Source organism: Meriones unguiculatus, chromosome 5, assembly GCF_030254825.1.
Source record: "Meriones unguiculatus strain TT.TT164.6M chromosome 5, Bangor_MerUng_6.1, whole genome shotgun sequence".
Classification (NCBI taxonomy): Eukaryota; Metazoa; Chordata; class Mammalia; order Rodentia; family Muridae; genus Meriones; species Meriones unguiculatus.
In genome coordinates this window covers 40,962,983-40,980,728 of record NC_083353.1, presented here as the reverse complement: position 1 = coordinate 40,980,728, position 17,746 = coordinate 40,962,983, and the positions used below count along the sequence as shown (strand labels likewise).

General features: G+C 45.8%; 2 protein-coding genes across 10 annotated transcripts in view; one reads left to right on the top strand and one right to left on the bottom strand.

The window, feature by feature from the left end:
* The window catches only part of Aak1 (AP2 associated kinase 1), a 152,681-nt gene extending 136,429 nt beyond the window's left edge, over positions 1-16,252 (bottom strand). For 4 of the 9 annotated variants that reach the window (XM_060383682.1, XM_060383686.1, XM_060383685.1 and 1 more), the window contains exons 1-2: positions 15,929-16,075; positions 15,366-15,748 (exon numbers count right to left, since the gene is read on the bottom strand). In XM_060383682.1, the coding sequence (XP_060239665.1) occupies positions 15,366-15,528 (163 nt within the window). In that variant the 5' untranslated portion in view covers positions 15,529-15,748; positions 15,929-16,075. Of the gene's footprint in view, positions 1-15,365; positions 15,879-15,928; positions 16,076-16,119 lie in introns of those variants that run through there. The other 5 variants (XM_060383689.1, XM_060383690.1, XM_060383684.1 and 2 more) reach the window with 4 other exon arrangements.
* On the top strand, positions 6,812-7,326 carry LOC132654215 (small ribosomal subunit protein eS12). The gene has a single exon (XM_060383691.1). The coding sequence runs from the start codon at positions 6,892-6,894 to the stop codon at positions 7,288-7,290; it is 399 nt and encodes a 132-aa protein (XP_060239674.1). The 5' UTR covers positions 6,812-6,891; the 3' UTR covers positions 7,291-7,326.
* Positions 16,253-17,746: the final 1,494 nt, after the last annotated feature.

The window sequence follows — 17,746 nt, the reverse complement described above, 5'->3', positions numbered from 1 at the left end:
CTCTTTAACTTCCTGCTGTGGCTCAGCTGCTCTTTGGTGACCATGAAAGTGTTGGCGCTCCACATATGCAGACACCTTCCATCTCCACCACCAATCCCCACTCTCTTTCAGTGCCCCTCCCTTCCTGGTTGTACCTTCAGCAAATCTATACATTTCTAATCGCCCCATAACCACTACCTCAAATACAGACTGAGCATCGCTGCTATAATTTACTACAGGCCAATACTTAACCGGAAGTGAACAGAAATATGTCCTTTTCTTAAAGGTGCTTTTGGTAATGTTTGAGTTTTGATACCCGGCCTAGTCTTCAACTTTGTAGTGTAGCTTGAAACAGTTTTAGAGTTCCTTTGTACAGTTAAAATACTTGCATCTCTACTCTTAAGATGAACAATGCCAGGAGGCCACAATTTAACTCATCGTGAAGGAGTCCTATGACTTTCTGGAAGATGTTCCATTTTGCTTTGGATTTGTTATTCTTCAACCTTACTAAAACCACAATCAATGGCTTTTTTTTTTTCTTTTTAAGATTTATTTTATGTACATGAGTGCTCTGGCTGCATGTACACCTGCCTGCCAGAGGAGTGCATCAGACCCCAGTAGAGAGGGTTTTGAGCCACCATGTGCTTGCTGCTAATTGAACTCAAGCCCTCTGAAAGAGCAGATAGTGCTCTTAACCACTGAGCCATCTTTCCAACCCAGTCAGTCAACAGTAAATCACTGTAAAAAGTTGTGAAGCTCTTCAGCATAGATCTGTTGTTATTACTGAAACAGGGTTAAAAGAGTGCTCTATCTCAAACCTAGTCCTGCCTACCTGCCCCCAAGTTAGAGTTATCCTAATTTTCATGCAGCTAATTTCTCTTTTGCTCCCTGTTACATTGTTATTTCATTCAGCTAATTTGTTTCTCTGTAACTCACTGTTACATTGTTATATCAGGCAAGTCTTGATTTGGATACAAATTAAGTTACAACCCACACCCTGACCCTAAAGAAGTGATTATCTAATACTTTAAAGTGGATACAAATTAAATAGATAAAAAACACAGACATACAAACCCTCAGAGATTATGGCTCCATAGTCACCACAGCCAACCAGAACCCAGAGGTCTATGATTTAAATGAGTGAATGGAGAAGAGAAATGCATCCAGAATAAGGAACACCAAGGTAACTACTCAGGCATCGGCAAGAGCTCAATCCTGGTGCAAGGGGGTCATCTCAGCTACTAAGCAAGCTGAAGGAGGCAGAGTCCGGCAACAAGGCCTACCTTGGCTACAGAGTGAGCTCAAAGCCACCCCAAGGCAACTGAAGTGAAACAAACTCCCAAAAAGAAAAGCAAAAAGAAGCCTGGAGGGCTGTAGATACACTAGTTACAAGCACAAGGACCTGAGTGTGACCTCTCAGAACTCACATTTTTTAAAGCTGGGCGCAGTGAAGTGTTTATAATCCCAGTAGAGTGCAGACAAGCAGATCCCTGGAACTTGCTGGCCAACCAGCCTAGCCTACTTGGTGAGCTCCAAACCAATCACAGACTCTGACTCAAATAAGTAAATAAATCAACAAATCAATCAATCAATCAATAGGTTTTGTCAGAAGAATGACATCCAAGATTGAACTACTGACTCCACATACTTGCACACACACACAGCATGTGACCAGGTTTGTAATCCAGGTACTTGGAAGATGGAAGCAGGAGGATCAGATTCAAGTTAACTTCAGCTGCATAATAAACCTGTCTAAAAGAAAACAAAACGAAGTTGGGCTAAGGATCTATTTCAGTTGGTACTTACCTAGCATACACAAAGTTCCGGGTTTAATACCCAGAACTATATAAACTGGCCATCATGGCGCACACTTGTAATCCTAACACTTGGAAATTAGAGACAGGAGAACTAGAGTCATCCTCAACTACACAGAGTTTGAAGTTAATCTAAACTACATGAGATGCTGATTTAAAAACGGGGATGGGGGCTGGAGAGATGGCTCAGCAGTTCAGAGCATTAAACTCTTGTAGAAGACCAGGTTTCAGTTCCCAGGAGACCATGGCAGCTTATATAACTCTAGTTGCAGGGGATCCAGGTCCTCTTCTGGCCTCTTTGAGCACTGGGCTGCACACAGCACACATATTTGCAGGCAGATAAAACACTCACAAACAACATAGATGAATACATCTCTTTTAAAAGATCTTTAAAGGAGTTGGGATGTAGTTCAGTGGCGGCATTTGTCTACATGCATGGACCCTTGGTTCAATCTCAAAGTGCTCAATTTATGATAAAAGGAAACAAGAAAGCACGCCAATCAAGATCAAGCAGATAGCCCTGTTGGCAACCTTCCTAACACAGAGGCTCTTGGGAAGAGAGGCCGGACTGCCTCCTTCAGCTTGCTTAGTAGCTGAGATGACCCCCTTGCACCAGGATTGAGCTCTTGCCGATGCCTGAGTAGTTACCTTGGTGTTCCTTATTCTGGATGCATTTCTCTTCTCCATTCACTCATTTAAATCATAGGCCTCTGGGTTCTGGTTGGCTGTGGTGACTATGGAGCCATAATCTCTGCGCTTTTTCCTCCTCCCGTTCCTCACACAGGGGCTTATAGATATATATTCAAGTCCAGCTCCACAAGGTGATAGTAATACACAGCTAAACAAATATTCCCTCATGAAAACAAACTTTATACAACTAAATATGAAGGATTCTCTACTCAGAGACTACTAACCAACAACATGCCAAGCCTATACTAAGAGCTCTGCTTATGTCCTTTCAGCTAAGCTTACAAATCAAACAAACAGTCAATCAAAAAACTCCCATGTTTTGCATTTTAAGAATGAGAAAAATTAATCTTGGGAGTTGGCCAACATCACAGGGATGATCTAGGATTCAAGTAAAGAGTTGTCTACCTTTACTGTCCATGTTTGTAACCTCAGTCCCCACGGTGCTAGCCAAAAAAGGTGCAAGGAAAACACAGGGGCAGGGAGGGGAGGACAGAGCACTGGAAATCAAGCTTTCCCAATCACTGCTGAGCTACACACACTCTCTGGCCATGCCAAAATTTTTCCAATCAAAAGGCCTAATAGAATCATCTCTTCCAGTACAGCTCCCACCTCTGCCCCACATCAAAGTTTCCAGAATGCTCAAGAGAAGGGGACAAAGGCCTAAGGAACAGGGTTGGGTTATACCTGGGGAAAACTAAACAAGTTTAAAAACTTGTGACAGAAGCAACACTTCCAGCACTGGCCAGACTGGCCAAGCAGAGAAAAGGTATTAAGTATTACAAGAGCTGGAGACCAACCCCCTCCCCCTGCACAGCCCTAAAGGACCTGAGTCCTATCTCCTCCTGTCCACACAGGACTAGCCACCACCTAAACCTAAAATTCATGGCAGTACCAAAGACAACACCCTTCCTTCACACTGACAGTCCCAGTGCAGCAGCTCTGAATGACCTTGTGCACAGGCATCAAGCAACTGGCACGGCAGTGGGCTGCTTTTCAGGCCTAGATGAAAGTGTCGACATTTTAGACCACTGTAATTCCAGATGATAATCTGGCATCAATGCCATGCTCAGCTCTCTCAACAATACAGAGATGCCATGAGCTCCGCACCCAACCACCTCTTAACTTTTCAGAAGTCATACAATGCTTCAGTTGGCACTGCCATCCATTGTGGCCAACATTAATTCAACCTAAAGAGGAAAAGAGCAGCTCAAGCTGATTCAACCATAACTGACCTCACATTAAACCCCAAGGTTTTTTAAACACATTTTAAAACTACATTATTTTTTGTGTGTATGTGTATGGGCAGGTTAACCACCCCACTGCACATGGAGGTCAGAGGACAACCTGAATAAGTCTGTTCTCTCCTTCCAGCACATGAGTCTGGGGCCTGAACTCAGGTTGGCAGGGTTGGGAGAGAAGGTCTTTATCTGCTGAGCCATCATGATGGCCCAAAACTCCCAAGTTTTTATTATTTCAACTTTGTTTTAGATATATGACTTGCTCTTTGGCAGGGTGGAGCTGTAATTTAAAAGGACTCCCGTTTGTGTAGGCCAGTTTTGTGTATCTCTATCAATTAGTAGGATATAGCTCCATAATAGAATGCTTGCCTAGGACTCATGAAGCCCTGGTCCATTCTCTAGTAGAAAAAAAACCCCACATATATAAGATCACCCCATCCTCAACAAAGAATTAGCCAGGCCCCAATCTCACTCCCTCCAAAGTAGCACAACATGATGTGGTGACCAGTGTGGTAACAAAGGAGCTGCTATGGCTCAGAAGCACCCAATGTGCACGTGCCTTTGGGCAAAGTGTATTACTTTTTTAAAATTTACTTTCTGAGAAGCAATACATGTGAAACTTCTCTTTTTAAAATTACTTTTAGTCCTCCTAACACTCACTACTATAGATTTAGAACTTAAAATTTCTCCCCAGATCTTCCCATCTCAACGCTGTGGTCTGGATGTGTTCCTCCAAAGACTATGTTGGGTTAAAGTTAACAGCATAGTGTATAAAAAGGTGAGGCCGCCAGAAGATGACTCTCAAGGGAAAGGCCCTCAGAAATGAGATGAGTACCCTTATAAAGAGGTGCCAGAAAGTTGTCCTGTCCATTCTTCCCTATGAGAAAACATAGAAAAACAGACAGTCTGCAGGCCAGAAGAGAGCCCTGGCCAGAGCTCTGCCATGCTGGCCTTCTGATTGTATATCTCTAGCTTCTAGACTGAGAAATAAACAGTCTTGCTTACAAGCTCCCCTGTCTGTGGAATTCTGTTAGAGCAACCCAGAGACTTAGAAAATGAGTAACCCTAAAGTACTGCGCACAAGCATTCCCTGGCTCAAAAGGCTCACACAAACATTTATTTGAGAAGGACTTTATATTAAAGGTCAAACGTGTTATGGAAGGGGTCAAGGGTACATGTTCATTGGTGGAGGACATGTCTAGCCTAGGGTATACAGGACCTCTGTTTCCATTCCCATTACTGACAGAAAAAAAGAAGTAAATACTGTTGTTGTTATGAAAAAGATACTAGGGCCAGTCACAGTGGCTATACCTTTAATCTCAGCACTCAAGAGGCAAAAGCAGGCAGATGGAGATGCTGTCTAAATAAAATAAAATAAAATAAAAACAGAAAAGGATATTAATGTAATAGAAGGGAAATTTTTCTGGAAAGAGTCTTCATTCACAGCTAGTAGCCCTGGGTCAGGTTCTTTGTCAGTATAGCTTTGGGATAGTCATTTAACCATTCCAGGTGCAGCGACAGTCATCCTCCTTAGAGATGTTGGAAGAGTGAGCAAAAGAGCACACCAGCAAGGCTTACTGAGCAGCTCAAACACATTGAGCTGTCACACCCAACAGAGGAGCCGGGAAGATTTAGTTTCTGCCATTCTAACAGAAATAACATTATTAACGCCCCAGAAACAAGGGACTACTAAACACTATCCATCTCAGCCTCTACATTCTGGAAGGGTTGAAGGGGAGAGATGAGTGAGGACTGAAACATAAAAGCTGCATGTCCAGAGCTCTTTCTGGAACCGTCCTTCGAGGAACCCTGCTTAAGTAACACCTCTAGTTCAGCACGTTTGGTATGTTCTAGTCTTCTCTCTGTAAAGTGTTTTCCATCTCCTGAGGAATAAAAATGACTGAGGAGCAGCACTTTAGAGCAGTGCTCTTCGAATAGTATATCCAAGACAACCACTGAGGTATAGAAAGGAAAAGTACACCTATATTTATATTTATTCTCATCACAGGAAATAAGATTTTCAAGAAAAAGGCAACCCAAAAACTACAGAAAATATCTGCACGTCTTCTACTTGAAAAGGTTAATATCCAGAATGCAGAGAATTCCTAAGCTTTGGACAAATAAGTAAACAATTGATTAAAAAATGAGCACAGGACTTAAATAGACATTCCTTCAAAAAGATACACAAACAGATAATAAGCACATGAAAATGCTCAACATGACTAATCATTTAGAAAACGCAAATCAAAACTATGATGAGACACATATAACACCACCCATTAAGTCAGTCATCACTGCAAACAGAAAATAAAGCCAGGCCTGGTGGCACAGGCCTGTACGCCCAGCTCTGAGACAAGGGAGAGTTCAAGGTCAACTTGGGCTACCCTGTCTCTAAAATAACTATAATACATACTGGCACATGCCTGTAATCCCAGTTCTGGAAGGCCGAGGCTAGCAGATCACTCTGAGTCTACCTGTAAGTTTGAGGTCAGCCTGGACTGTATAATGAGTTCCAGGCCTACAAGAGCCATAAGTGAAACCCTGTCTCAGAAAAACTAAAACTAAATAAGTAAATAAATAAAACAAAAATAAAGCCAGGTACGGTGGTGCACGCCCATAGTCTCAGCACTCAGAGAGGCAGAGGCAGGCGGATCTCTGTGGGATCAAGGCCAGCCTGGTCTACAAAGCAAGTCCAAGACAGCCAGGGCTACAAAGAGAAACCCTGTCTCACAAACAAAACAATAATAATTAGCCAGTGAGGTGAGGAATGCCCATAAGCCTAGCACAAGGGAATTGAGGAAGTAGAATCGGGAGTCATTATTAGCTACATTCAAGGCCAGCCTGGGCTACATGAGACTTTGACCAAAACAAAACCAAAAGCAAAAGCTGGGGCTGGAGAGATGGCTCAGCAGTTAAGAATGCTTGCTTTTGTAGAGGACTAGAGCTCAGTTCCCAGCACCCATGTCAAATGGCTCACAAGTGCCTAAACTATAATTCCACCAGCACCACATACCCATGGCACACATTCACAGAAACACACACATACACAGAAATAAAAATAAATCTTTAAGATAAAAACCATCAAAGGGCTTTCCCCTGCCGCCGCCGAGTTGCGCGGAGGCGGAGGCTCGGGTGCGTTCAAGATTCGGCCTCACCCGTAACCCACCGCCATGGCCGAGGAAGGCATTGCTGCTGGAGGTGTAATGGACGTCAATACTGCTCTACAAGAGGTGCTGAAGACCGCCCTCATCCACGATGGCCTAGCACGTGGCATACGCGAAGCTGCCAAAGCCTTAGACAAGCGCCAGGCCCATCTTTGTGTGCTTGCATCCAACTGTGATGAGCCCATGTACGTCAAGCTGGTGGAGGCGCTCTGTGCTGAGCACCAGATCAACCTGATTAAGGTTGACGACAACAAGAAGCTAGGGGAATGGGTAGGCCTCTGTAAAATCGATCGAGAGGGGAAACCACGGAAAGTGGTTGGTTGCAGTTGTGTAGTGGTTAAGGATTATGGCAAAGAATCTCAGGCCAAGGATGTCATCGAGGAATACTTCAAATGCAAGAAATGAATTAAATAAAATTTTTGGCTCATTAAAAAAAAAAAACCATCAAAGGAGGAGCTAAGATTCTTGCGCACTGTTGACAGCGGGTATGGCTGACAGGGTTTCTACAGAACACAACATCCCTCAAAGAACTGATAGGAGAACCATTGGAGGTCCAAAGCTCAGCAGATAACCATACTTGCCGCCAAGCCTGACAACCTGAGTTCAATCCTTGATGCCATATGGTGGGCAAAGAAAAACAACTCCTACAAGATGGCCTCTTACTTCCACATGTACATTGAGATGTGTGCACAACCACCCCAACGCTAAATTAAAAGTTTTAATAAAATTCCCCTATCACCCAGAAGTTCTATGTGTATATCCCAAAATAATTCAAAGCCGTCCCTTAAAGAAAAACACATCCATGTTCATAACTTCACTACAGCTAAAAGGTGCGAACAATTCACCAGCAAATAAGCAAGTAAAATCTGAAATGTATGAACAACAGAATATTATTGAGCCTTAAAAAATAAAGAATAAGCTACAATACGGATGAATCTTGAAGACATTATGCTAAGTGAATAAACTAGTCACAAAAAGGCAAGTAACAGAGACAGAAAGTGGAGTGGTGGCTACCAGAGAGTAGAGAAAGGGAGTTAAATACGCAAGTTCAGTTCCACAGGCGAAGGCATTAAGGAGGGAGATGGTACAGTGGCTATCATTTATGAAGGCAGTGAATGCCAGCCAACTGTGTGCTCAAATAGTTTCCAGGGCAGAATTTGCTGGTATTCTCTTATTCTCTTTTTTTTTTTTTTTTTTTTTTTTTTTTACTTGTTTTGTTCTTTGAGACAGGGTCTCAGTGTCTAGCTCTGGCTGCCTAGAACTCATTATGTAGACTAGGCTGGCCTAAAACTAACAGGGATTTGCTTTTCTCTGCCTCCCAGTACTGGCATTAAAGACGTGAGACAAGGCCCTGCCTGCTAGGTATGCTTTTACAACAATCTAAAATGGAAGAAAACCAACCAGAAAGCCCCGGGCCTGGCGGTACAACTCTCATTACCCCAGAGCACTGAGAAAGTGAACAGGATGATCAGGAGTTCTAGGTCATCCTGAGCTACTCAACAAGCTCACAGCCATCCTTCACTACAAGAGACTTTCCAAAACAAAAATGAAACAAAGAACCAGAAAAACTAACATTTTTAAAACATCTTTATTAATATATAATGACTAGTGCCTAAAACCAGTGCTCCATTCATTCAGTCCTGTGTCCCGCACTGTAAGGCCAGTGGTGGCAGCCCTTCACCCACCGAGAGATATGTGCTCCATGTGGGCTTGGCTAAGTAGATTTACTAATCACGTTGTTTTAAATGAATTAACCCTCATAAAACAAAGAGGCTTAACGAGATTTCTGGAAAAGAACTGTGGAATAAGGCAGCGCAGGCATTAGATGAGCGAGAGCATCAAACACCACCACTTCCCTCTGCTGTATTCTCCATCAGGTACAATACAAAACAACAGCCGTGGCTTATGACAAAGCTCCCCAAAACCTTGCCATCATTTAGAAACGGGTTGCATGCACTGATGATGAATTGCACCTTAAGTATACGCCATACTTTCAGACAGTAGCAAAGGACAGCGGGACATTAGCAAGACTTACACACAAGTCACCAGATGAGGGCCTGGCATGCTCTTACCATAATAGCGCTGTTCTCTCCACAGCTTTAGAGACCACTGACGTAAACCTACACCACAACAGAACTTTCTGGGATGAAAACTAGACGTATGGTCCTGTCTACAACTGTAAGCAGTAGTCACATACATGTGGCTTTTGAGTATTTAGCTGGTGTGTCTAAAGTGTAAAATTGTTATTTTGTTTAATTTTGGATAATTTAGACAGCTATCTTCAGTTGAAGATACTTTAGTGGACAGCACAACCACAGGCCACAATTAAATTACTACCTCAATCTTGAAACAGCTCATCTCTGGCCATGTTATCCCCTCTGCCTAGAACAGTTGCCTGATCTTGTCCATCTGGCAGTAAGTTCTCATTTTTCAAGGCATACCTCAAATGTCACTATTTAGCTTTTCCTGGCTACTCACCCCTCACAAGATTACTGCTCTCACCCTTTCGCAGCCTCCATTTCAACATGCACAGCGATTTCTCCCATGTCTCAAGATGATGACTGTGAGTTCTGAAGGCAGACGCTGACACACAGCATCTGCTCAGCAACACTCGCTGGGTACGCATCTCCAGGTCACACCATCATCGGTTCAGAACTCAGCTCAGAAAGGTAGACTGCAGCGAGCAGCTGCTCCTTCACTGGCTGGAGGGCCTCCTAAGCAGGCTCAGAGGCACCTGCTCTAGTACCACACAGAGGTGGGCTTTGGTACTGGTCCCTTTTCTAAAGTGTCAACTTTTAAGTACTGCACGTTAAAATACATTTTCAATTGTTTTACTGTTTATTAAGCCACCTACCATTTTAGCTGAGGTAGAGTAGATGTCTCCCCACATATTTTCCCACTTGAAACACATGTGTTCTTGCTTCATCTCTCATTAAATGAGCTTGACTTTGTCAGAAAGACCAAAGGAGAAGCTCTGACCGTCGTAGCAACTGTGAATTCTGGACTTCATTTCTGAGTTCTGGATTTGACTATATTTAGCAAAGCTATAAGCGTCATCCTGCCTAAAACCAGGAAGACACCATTCACATACCACCCCCTGAAAATCTGCATCGCCTGTAAAACCCAGACTTCCCAGCAGGCAAAGTCATCTGAAGTAGGAGGGATCAAAGTGGTACCTGCGTCAAAAGAGGGACTCAGGAGCATCAATTAACCTCCAGGGTCCCCATGAACAATTTCTTCCCTTTCTCACCTGCTCTAGTCAAACATCCTACCTGCCCTGTGCATTCTTCTCTTACTATTGGTAAACTTGCTCACTCCTTGTAACACACACACACACACCTGCTTCTGCTTGACTTCTTGCCTCTTATGACACTTCTGAAACATCCCTTGCACACATCTTACTGTTGCCTTAGCACAGGGCACAGTAGGGGAGCAAGAACATACTTGTAGCCTCTTGACAGCTCTTCAAAAAGCACAGAGCCACTAAAGGAGGTGAGCAGCAAACACATCCAAATATATATTGGGAAGCAAATATATAAGAGTCTCATTCTAGCCCACCTCCAAATACACAAACCCTGGGCTTCCTTTCCTTGAGCCTGGAAGGGAAACTTGTAACAAAACAGTGACATAACACTGCTCAGTATTCCTGAGACTCATCTTCCATTTCACCACTCCATGTTTTTGCACATGCCATCCCCTCCGGCTGGGAGGCCTCGGGTAACAGGGCTAGAACACTTGACCGGTTACTGCCGTTCCTGTTCAAACCACCCCTATTACCTCTGAACAACAGGACATTTATTCCATGGTTACTTGGTCTCAGTCCATGATCCATCTAGCTTTTTACTAGAACCTAATGCAGTACCTGCCCCTGGGAAGCACAGATAAATGGCTCACCAAAAGAATGCACACATGTACTACCAAGACACTTAAGCTGTGCTATGTATGAGCCACTCGGTTGGGGTGCACACGAGCCTTCCTGTCTAATCGGGTCTGTGTCTGACAACTCCCACTGTCACCACCATAGACAGCCTGCAGATAGGGGGAAGTAGGAAAGCTTTCTGATAGTCTGGGTTATCACCAGCCCCAGACCTGGATTCTTTCTGTGCAGGTAAGAAGGTTCTGTGGAGCCTGCTAGTCCACCTTCTGCAGAACTGATATAGCTCTGGAATGCTGCCCCAGGCACAGCAAGTATTCAATATTTATTTACTGTCTAAAGTTTAGATATAAGGCTTACACAGCCAGGGAGTATGACAAAAGTACCACTTCTAAGCAATGTTCTAATTTTCCCAATGATCTCATTCTAGATGCTTAAGCCAAATCTTCCCTTGACATCACATGCCTATAACGCAGACGTGGTTTATCGTCTCACATAGGAATCCTCTCTAAGAAAGCACTCAGTCTGGAGACGGCCATATCCCTCTAACTCACGGCTGAGAGGCTCACCAAGTTTCTCTGGGCGAGTCAGGGCTAGCGTACCAAGGCTGCTGCTGGGGCTGGCAGCCCAGCATCCCCCCTTCCCCAGCACCTGATTCCTGGAGTCCTTGCAGTCCCTTACTATGAAGCACAGACCAGTACCCACATGCAGAGAAGGAAACTGTGAACAGGATGTGGTGGTAATCGGGTCTGTGTCTGACAACTCCCACTGTCACCACCATAGACAGCCTGGCCACTGCTGGGGCAGTTGGTATATAACTCATTATCCTTGATCAGCTCTGGCTGGGACTGGTGGACAGGTCAGAATCTGAGAACTCAAGAGGAGAGGGACTAGGGAAGAGGCACTGCCACCCAAACAACACTGCAAAGAACCTGACTCAGCCCAACATGAACAAGAAGATTGCTTTAACTTGTCCCAGCCACACTAGCCTTCACCCTGGTCCCCACTCACCTTTAACTCCTCATACAATGTTACTGGTTAAATAATAGCTACCATTTATTGAACTTATCACTTTGAAAGTGATAAATCATTTATATATATTATTATCATACTAAATCCTCAACATCACCCCACAGGGCAATGGAACAAAGACTTACGCTTACATCAGAACCTCCTCAAAACTAGTTAAACTTCCAAAACTGCAATCTACGGAGTGGGGTGTGAGGTCTTCATTTATAACATGTTCTCCTGTGGAATACCTGACCCAAGCTGTATAACTGGTGAGAGAGAGAGAGAGAAAGAAAGGAAGAAAGAAGAAAGAAGAAAGAAAGAAAGAAAGAAAGAAAGAAAGAGAGAGAGAGAGAGAGAGAGAGAGAGAGAGAAGGAAGGAAGGCAGGAAGGAAGGAAGGAAGGAAGGAAGGAAGGAAGGAAAGGAAGGAAGGAAGGAAGGAAGGAAGGAAGGAAGGAAGGAAGGAAGGAAGGAGGAAAGAAAGAAAGAAAGAAAGAAAGAAAGAAAGAAAGAAAGAAAGAAAGAAAGAAAGAAAGAAAGAAAGGAAGATGGGGGCTGGAGAGATGGCTCAGTGGTTAAGAGCACTGGCTGTTCTTCCAGAGGAGCTGGGTTCAATTCCCAGCCCCCACATGGCATCTCACAACTGTTTGTAATCCGGCTCTCAGTGATTTGATACCCTCATACAATCATCCATGCAGGTAAAACACAAAACACATAAAATATAAATAAATAAATTTTTAAAAAAGCCAGAGGGCCAGCAAAATGGCTCAACAAGTAAGAACCATTGTCACAAAAGCCTGGCAATTCAAAACCCATGTAGCAGTAGAAAAGAACTAACATCACAAGGCTGCCCTCTGGCTACGACACATACTATGGCACACACACACACAGGCACATGTGTGCAACATGCATACTCAACAATAGTAGTAGCAGTAATAATAATAAACATATTTTTAAAAAAAACAGAGCCAGGAAGTGGTGAGACAGCTCAGAAGGCAAAGGTATCTGCTACCAAGCCCAAAGACCCAATTCAATCCTCAGGACTCACATGGTGGAGGGAAAGAACCAGCTCCTGAGAGTTGTCCTCCGACCTCTACAGGCATGCTTCTGCATGCACACACACTATATAAAAAACATCCAAAATGGGGCCTAAATCTATCTGACTATACAATCAGTGCCCACAAGCACACTACTTTTCGTGAAAATGTGTTTCTTTTCTTTTTACATTGACTAGTTCCCTAAAGGCAGATATTAGAGCTAGAGACGTAGCTCAGGGTAGAGCCATCTGGCTACCGTGCACAAGGCCAGTGTGATCACAGCACCTCGAGGGAAGTTACTGCCTGGCTAAAATAAAGGCAGGCATCAAGAGTTTGGATCTCTCATTCCTTTCAAGACTTAGTAGTGTCTTTGAATTCAGTAGGTGCCGTATAAATACTGACTCCTACATATCCATGTACTTCAAAGGCCACAATTCAAGCTCTATCACAGCCAAAGAATTTGCCAGACTAAATTTTCAATGCTACTCTCATGCACAGCCCACCACACTGGCTCACTGCATAAAATGGTTCTTGGCTCTCTACCACCAAGGAGCCTACCTTCCTTTCATGGTGACACTAATGACCCTATCACTAACTGTCCATTTTCCATGTCTTAAAACAGCTGATACTTTATCGTCTAGTTTAGCATCATGTCCCCAGAGCCTAGGACAGAAACCCACCACATCATAAACACTCTGTGACCATTGGTTGAATGAGTAAATGAATGAATGCACTAGTCACAAGCCCTAAATTCTACTTTTTAAAAAATCAAAATGCACAATGTGTAGCTCTTAGGATGAATTCCAGGGCAGCCTAGAAAACAAAGCCAATTTTGTTTTCTCTTTCCCATCACTCTTCCAAGACTCAGAGAATAGGCAAATCTTAGGGCTAACACATAATGAAACAACATCCTAGTTGGAAAAAATGCTCCTGGGCTCCGAGGCCGCAGAAGCCATTGGAGGGGAGGAGCGCGCTGTGCCCCTCATCCTCCTGGGCTCCGAGGCCAGCAGAGGCCATTTAGAGGGGAAGAGAGAGCGCTGTGCCCCTCATCCTCCTGATCTCACTCTCACTCCACCCACTGCAGTCAAGGACTTTGGCTACAGGATAAGAGTCAGCTCAGATTCCAAGGTACAGGTCTGGCAGCAGACATAGGAGTATCTCCCACCCTGCACCAGAGTCCTCAAGGAAAGGTCCAGAAAGGATGGTGACTCAGGCCCAGGTTAAGTCCACTTGGAGCAGTGCTAAGAACGAAAAAAAAAAAAACGCAGTAATTCCACAAGAAAACGAATTATCAGACAGCTCTTCAAAACCGTGCTTTTTAAGGTAAGCGTCAATCCTAGCCTCAGAAACTGGGCCCTGCAGAATCCAGTGCACACACAAACTGAGTCAAACACTGCTTCTCCCTCTTTCCACCCACCACCACCCTACAACACTCACCAAGACAGGCATTTCCTAGGCCCAGGTAGGGATCCTCGCTTCAACCACAGCTTGCAAAAGCCTCCCTTTGAGTTCTCTCTTCCCTAGCTAATAAACTATTGCCTGCCACCATGTTGCCTTCACTGAGGCCTCCCTCATACCCAACCCTTGGCAGTCTGTAACACAACTACAGCAGGCTGGCCCTACCCAATTAGTTTGAATTTCTTCATGCCAAGGAAATTGCTGTTTTTATTAAAAATAAAAGCACACTAAGCAGGCAATGAGCTGTGAAAAGTATCAGTCTGGCATAATTATGAAGGTCGAGGTTAAGGTTACCAAAGGGACACTCAAAAGATTTCCCTAAAGCCCGAAGCATAAAAATATGTATCTGCATGAGAAAAGATAGACAGATGAACACAGACCTAGAGAATTCACACAGCACCCTCTCCAGCTGAGAGAAAACTAAACCAGAGCCACTCTTGAGTAATTCTTAATAGAAACTAAGACAGGAGAAAGGGGGCCTAGGCGACCGAGTTCAAAACAATCTCATTCACTTCTTATGATTTTATCTTAGCTACATCCTGGGGACCTCATTACAGATGTGTGAAGAAACAAACCTATCCAAAACACACACACACACACACACACACACACCCCAAAAAATGCATTCCCAGCCCCAGAAAAATCCTCTTTGGATATCTACTTACATAAATGGGAAAGTTGGGTGGGAGGAAACCCCTCTCTCCTTTTAAGATCTCTCCCCATCCTCACCCTTCAGCCTCCGAATCAGAATCTAAAGTTTCAGGGAAATGGCAAGACCACCACCCTGCATTTGATGTCGTTTATACTCCACACATACATTTTTCCCATCTGATCCGCATAATTCAGTCGAAAGAGGAGGTCTCTCCACGCAACCCCCCACTCTTAAAATAAAAGGCCACTGAGGTAAACTACTTGGGCAATACCGCCCCCCAAGCTCTGTCAATTCTCAGTCTGAGTTTTAAATCTCTCAAGGACAATGACTCACAGGGAAAGTGCAGGGGGGAAGGGAGGGTCAGTTGGTCAAAACCCATTCATACAAGCAGAAACCAGAGTCCTGCCACATCAGCACCCGAATTCACCGCGCACTGGCTTCCCAGCGTACCTTCCGCCAGCACCTCGTCCACGGTGACCTGCTGCCTCCCGATGCCGAAGACCCTTCCGATGTAGCCGCTGCCCAGGCCTGAGCTGCTGCCCCCTCCTCCGCTGGAGCCTGAACCCAGGCCAGAGCTGCCCTGCTCCCGCCTGGAGTCGAAAAACTTCTTCATCTTTCCAATAGGAAACGCCAAGGCAAAACGCCGATGATTTCTCGATTCGTATTTGTGGTAAAGAAAGAGATTTAAGGATTTCTTCTCGGGTTTCAGCCCGGAGCAGAGCCACGGGAATCCGGCCGCGGGGTGGGAGCGGAGGGACGGCGCCTGCAGGAAAATACTGTCAATCGCGCGGCGGGTCCCCTCCTCCTCCGAGAGCGATCGTTTAAGTTTAAACCTGTGATGACAGAGGCAGAGAGAGGATGAATCAGTAACACACTCCACAGCCCAACTGCCGGGTCCTAGGGGAAGCAAAGGCCGTCATCTAGTGGAAACGCTGCGTGCATTTTCTTCAGGAAAACCCTGGAAACGCGCCGGCCACCAGCCCGGACCCCCGCCCCGGGCCCCGGACACCCACTAGCGGCGGCTCGGCGGTGAGCCCAGCTACCAGCCCCGCGACATGGCCACGGCCGCCGGCCTGCGACGCGGAGGAGGCGGCGCTGCCGCAGAGCCGGGGCCGCTTCGGCGCCCGCCCGCCAGCTGATCCCCGAGCGCCGCGCTGAGCCCGCCCCTCCCCCGCGCGCGCGCCCGTCGGCTCCGACCACCCACCCGGAAGTGACCTGCCACCGGAAGTGCTTCTCAGGGCAGCGCTGCCCCTACTCAGGGCAGTCCCTGGGACACGAGCTGTAGCCACAGAGCGAAAGAAGGCGATGGCAAGAAGGGGACCAGAGAAGAGGAACTCGGGGAAGAGATACTTGGAAGAGAACGTTGCTATCGCCTGGCCGCCGAGCACCCTGGGAACGGTAGTTCGGTGCAACCTGGCATCTGGACTACAATTCCCAAAATGCCTCGGGAGCGGGCGCACCTTCGGACGCGGTCTCCAGGGCTTGGAGGTAATAGTCGGGTTGTGCAGAAGTGGGGTTTCGGGCATTTAAACACATCCGGTAAAGGCGCCGGAGACTAGTTTCCCAGTTGCACGTTCCACTCTCTGGAGCCAATTTATCTGTGGCCTTGCCTCATGGACCGAGGCACTCTGGGAATTGTGGTTTCACACGAGTCCGGACTGACACCTGAAGGACGCGGCTTAATTGCCTCGCCCCTAGTTGGGCTTGGGAGTTCCCCGACGTCACGGAGGTACTGAAAGCTGGGACTGTGGTGGGGGTGGAGGGTATGGTGTCAGCGGGGAGCCGAGCGGATCTTCGTTGATAAAGGAAGCAAAGCAGCTGTCTTCCCGCCCCCGACCACGATGAGAACCCCTGAGAAGAAGCCCGCGGGTCGGAGAAGGAGCTGCCGGAGGCCCAGAGCTTTAAGGTTATGGGGACCAGAGTAAGGCCCGTCCTAGGGCTCCACCCCCAATCCATGGCTCTCAGATGACCCAGACCTGCCTGGTCCTCACCAGACACATTCACGCGGCAACTTTAGATATACCTCCTGTTTTCTCTTCGAGACGCTTCCAGACTAGAAGATGCAGGGTTCGCTTGGTATAGCCTGGGTGCGGGCACCTGTCAAATGCTGACGATTTGGAAGGAAACTGAGACCTTATCCTTTCCTAGACTGGCTCGTAGGCGATATTAATGTCTTGCCAAATGCCCGCTCCCCTCCCCTTCCCCCAAGAAGTACGTTTTTTCTCTTCTTTGAGTATCGATTATTTTTCTCCTCCACAAATGATGCAGCCGCCCTCTTGGCTTGCAGATCATCCCAGAATTTTTTGTTTCAGGCACTTGAAGAAGATCTAGAAGGGTGCTCCCAGGAAAGAAAAAAAGATGGCTCTTGTTTAATCTGAACATTGAGCTGGACTGGGCTGGCGGTGGCTGTTGCGGTTTCTTGTTTCATGTGGTGCCATAGTCATATAACTCCCCGGGGAGAGATAGCATCTTTCCTTCCGGAGGGAGCCGGTATTGCCACCATCAGTTCACACAATCCTGCAGCCACCTTCAGGGTGAGACTCTGCAGCTGCTGAGCATCCCCTTAACGCAGCCCACGAGGTGTGCTCTCCTCACCTTCCTTAAAAGGCTTGATTTCTGTCGAAAGAAGCGCGGCATGTGTCTTAAAATAGATGGGAAATCGTATCTGGCTTCTAGACCCTCATCTTTCTCAGCACCCGTTAACTTTGGCTGACTTAAAGAATCTGTTAGTTTCTCTATCCACCAAGCCCTGTTGCCTTATCAGGTTTTACTTTTCTCCACTTTCCTGGTACAGACCAGGTTTACACAAATCTCAAGTCTCACTTCAGATA

What these genes read in the sequence shown, in the direction of transcription:
- LOC132654215 (XM_060383691.1), top strand. Translation starts at nt 6,892, where the DNA reads ATGGCCGAGGAAGGCATTGCTGCTGGAGGTGTAATGGACGTCAATACT.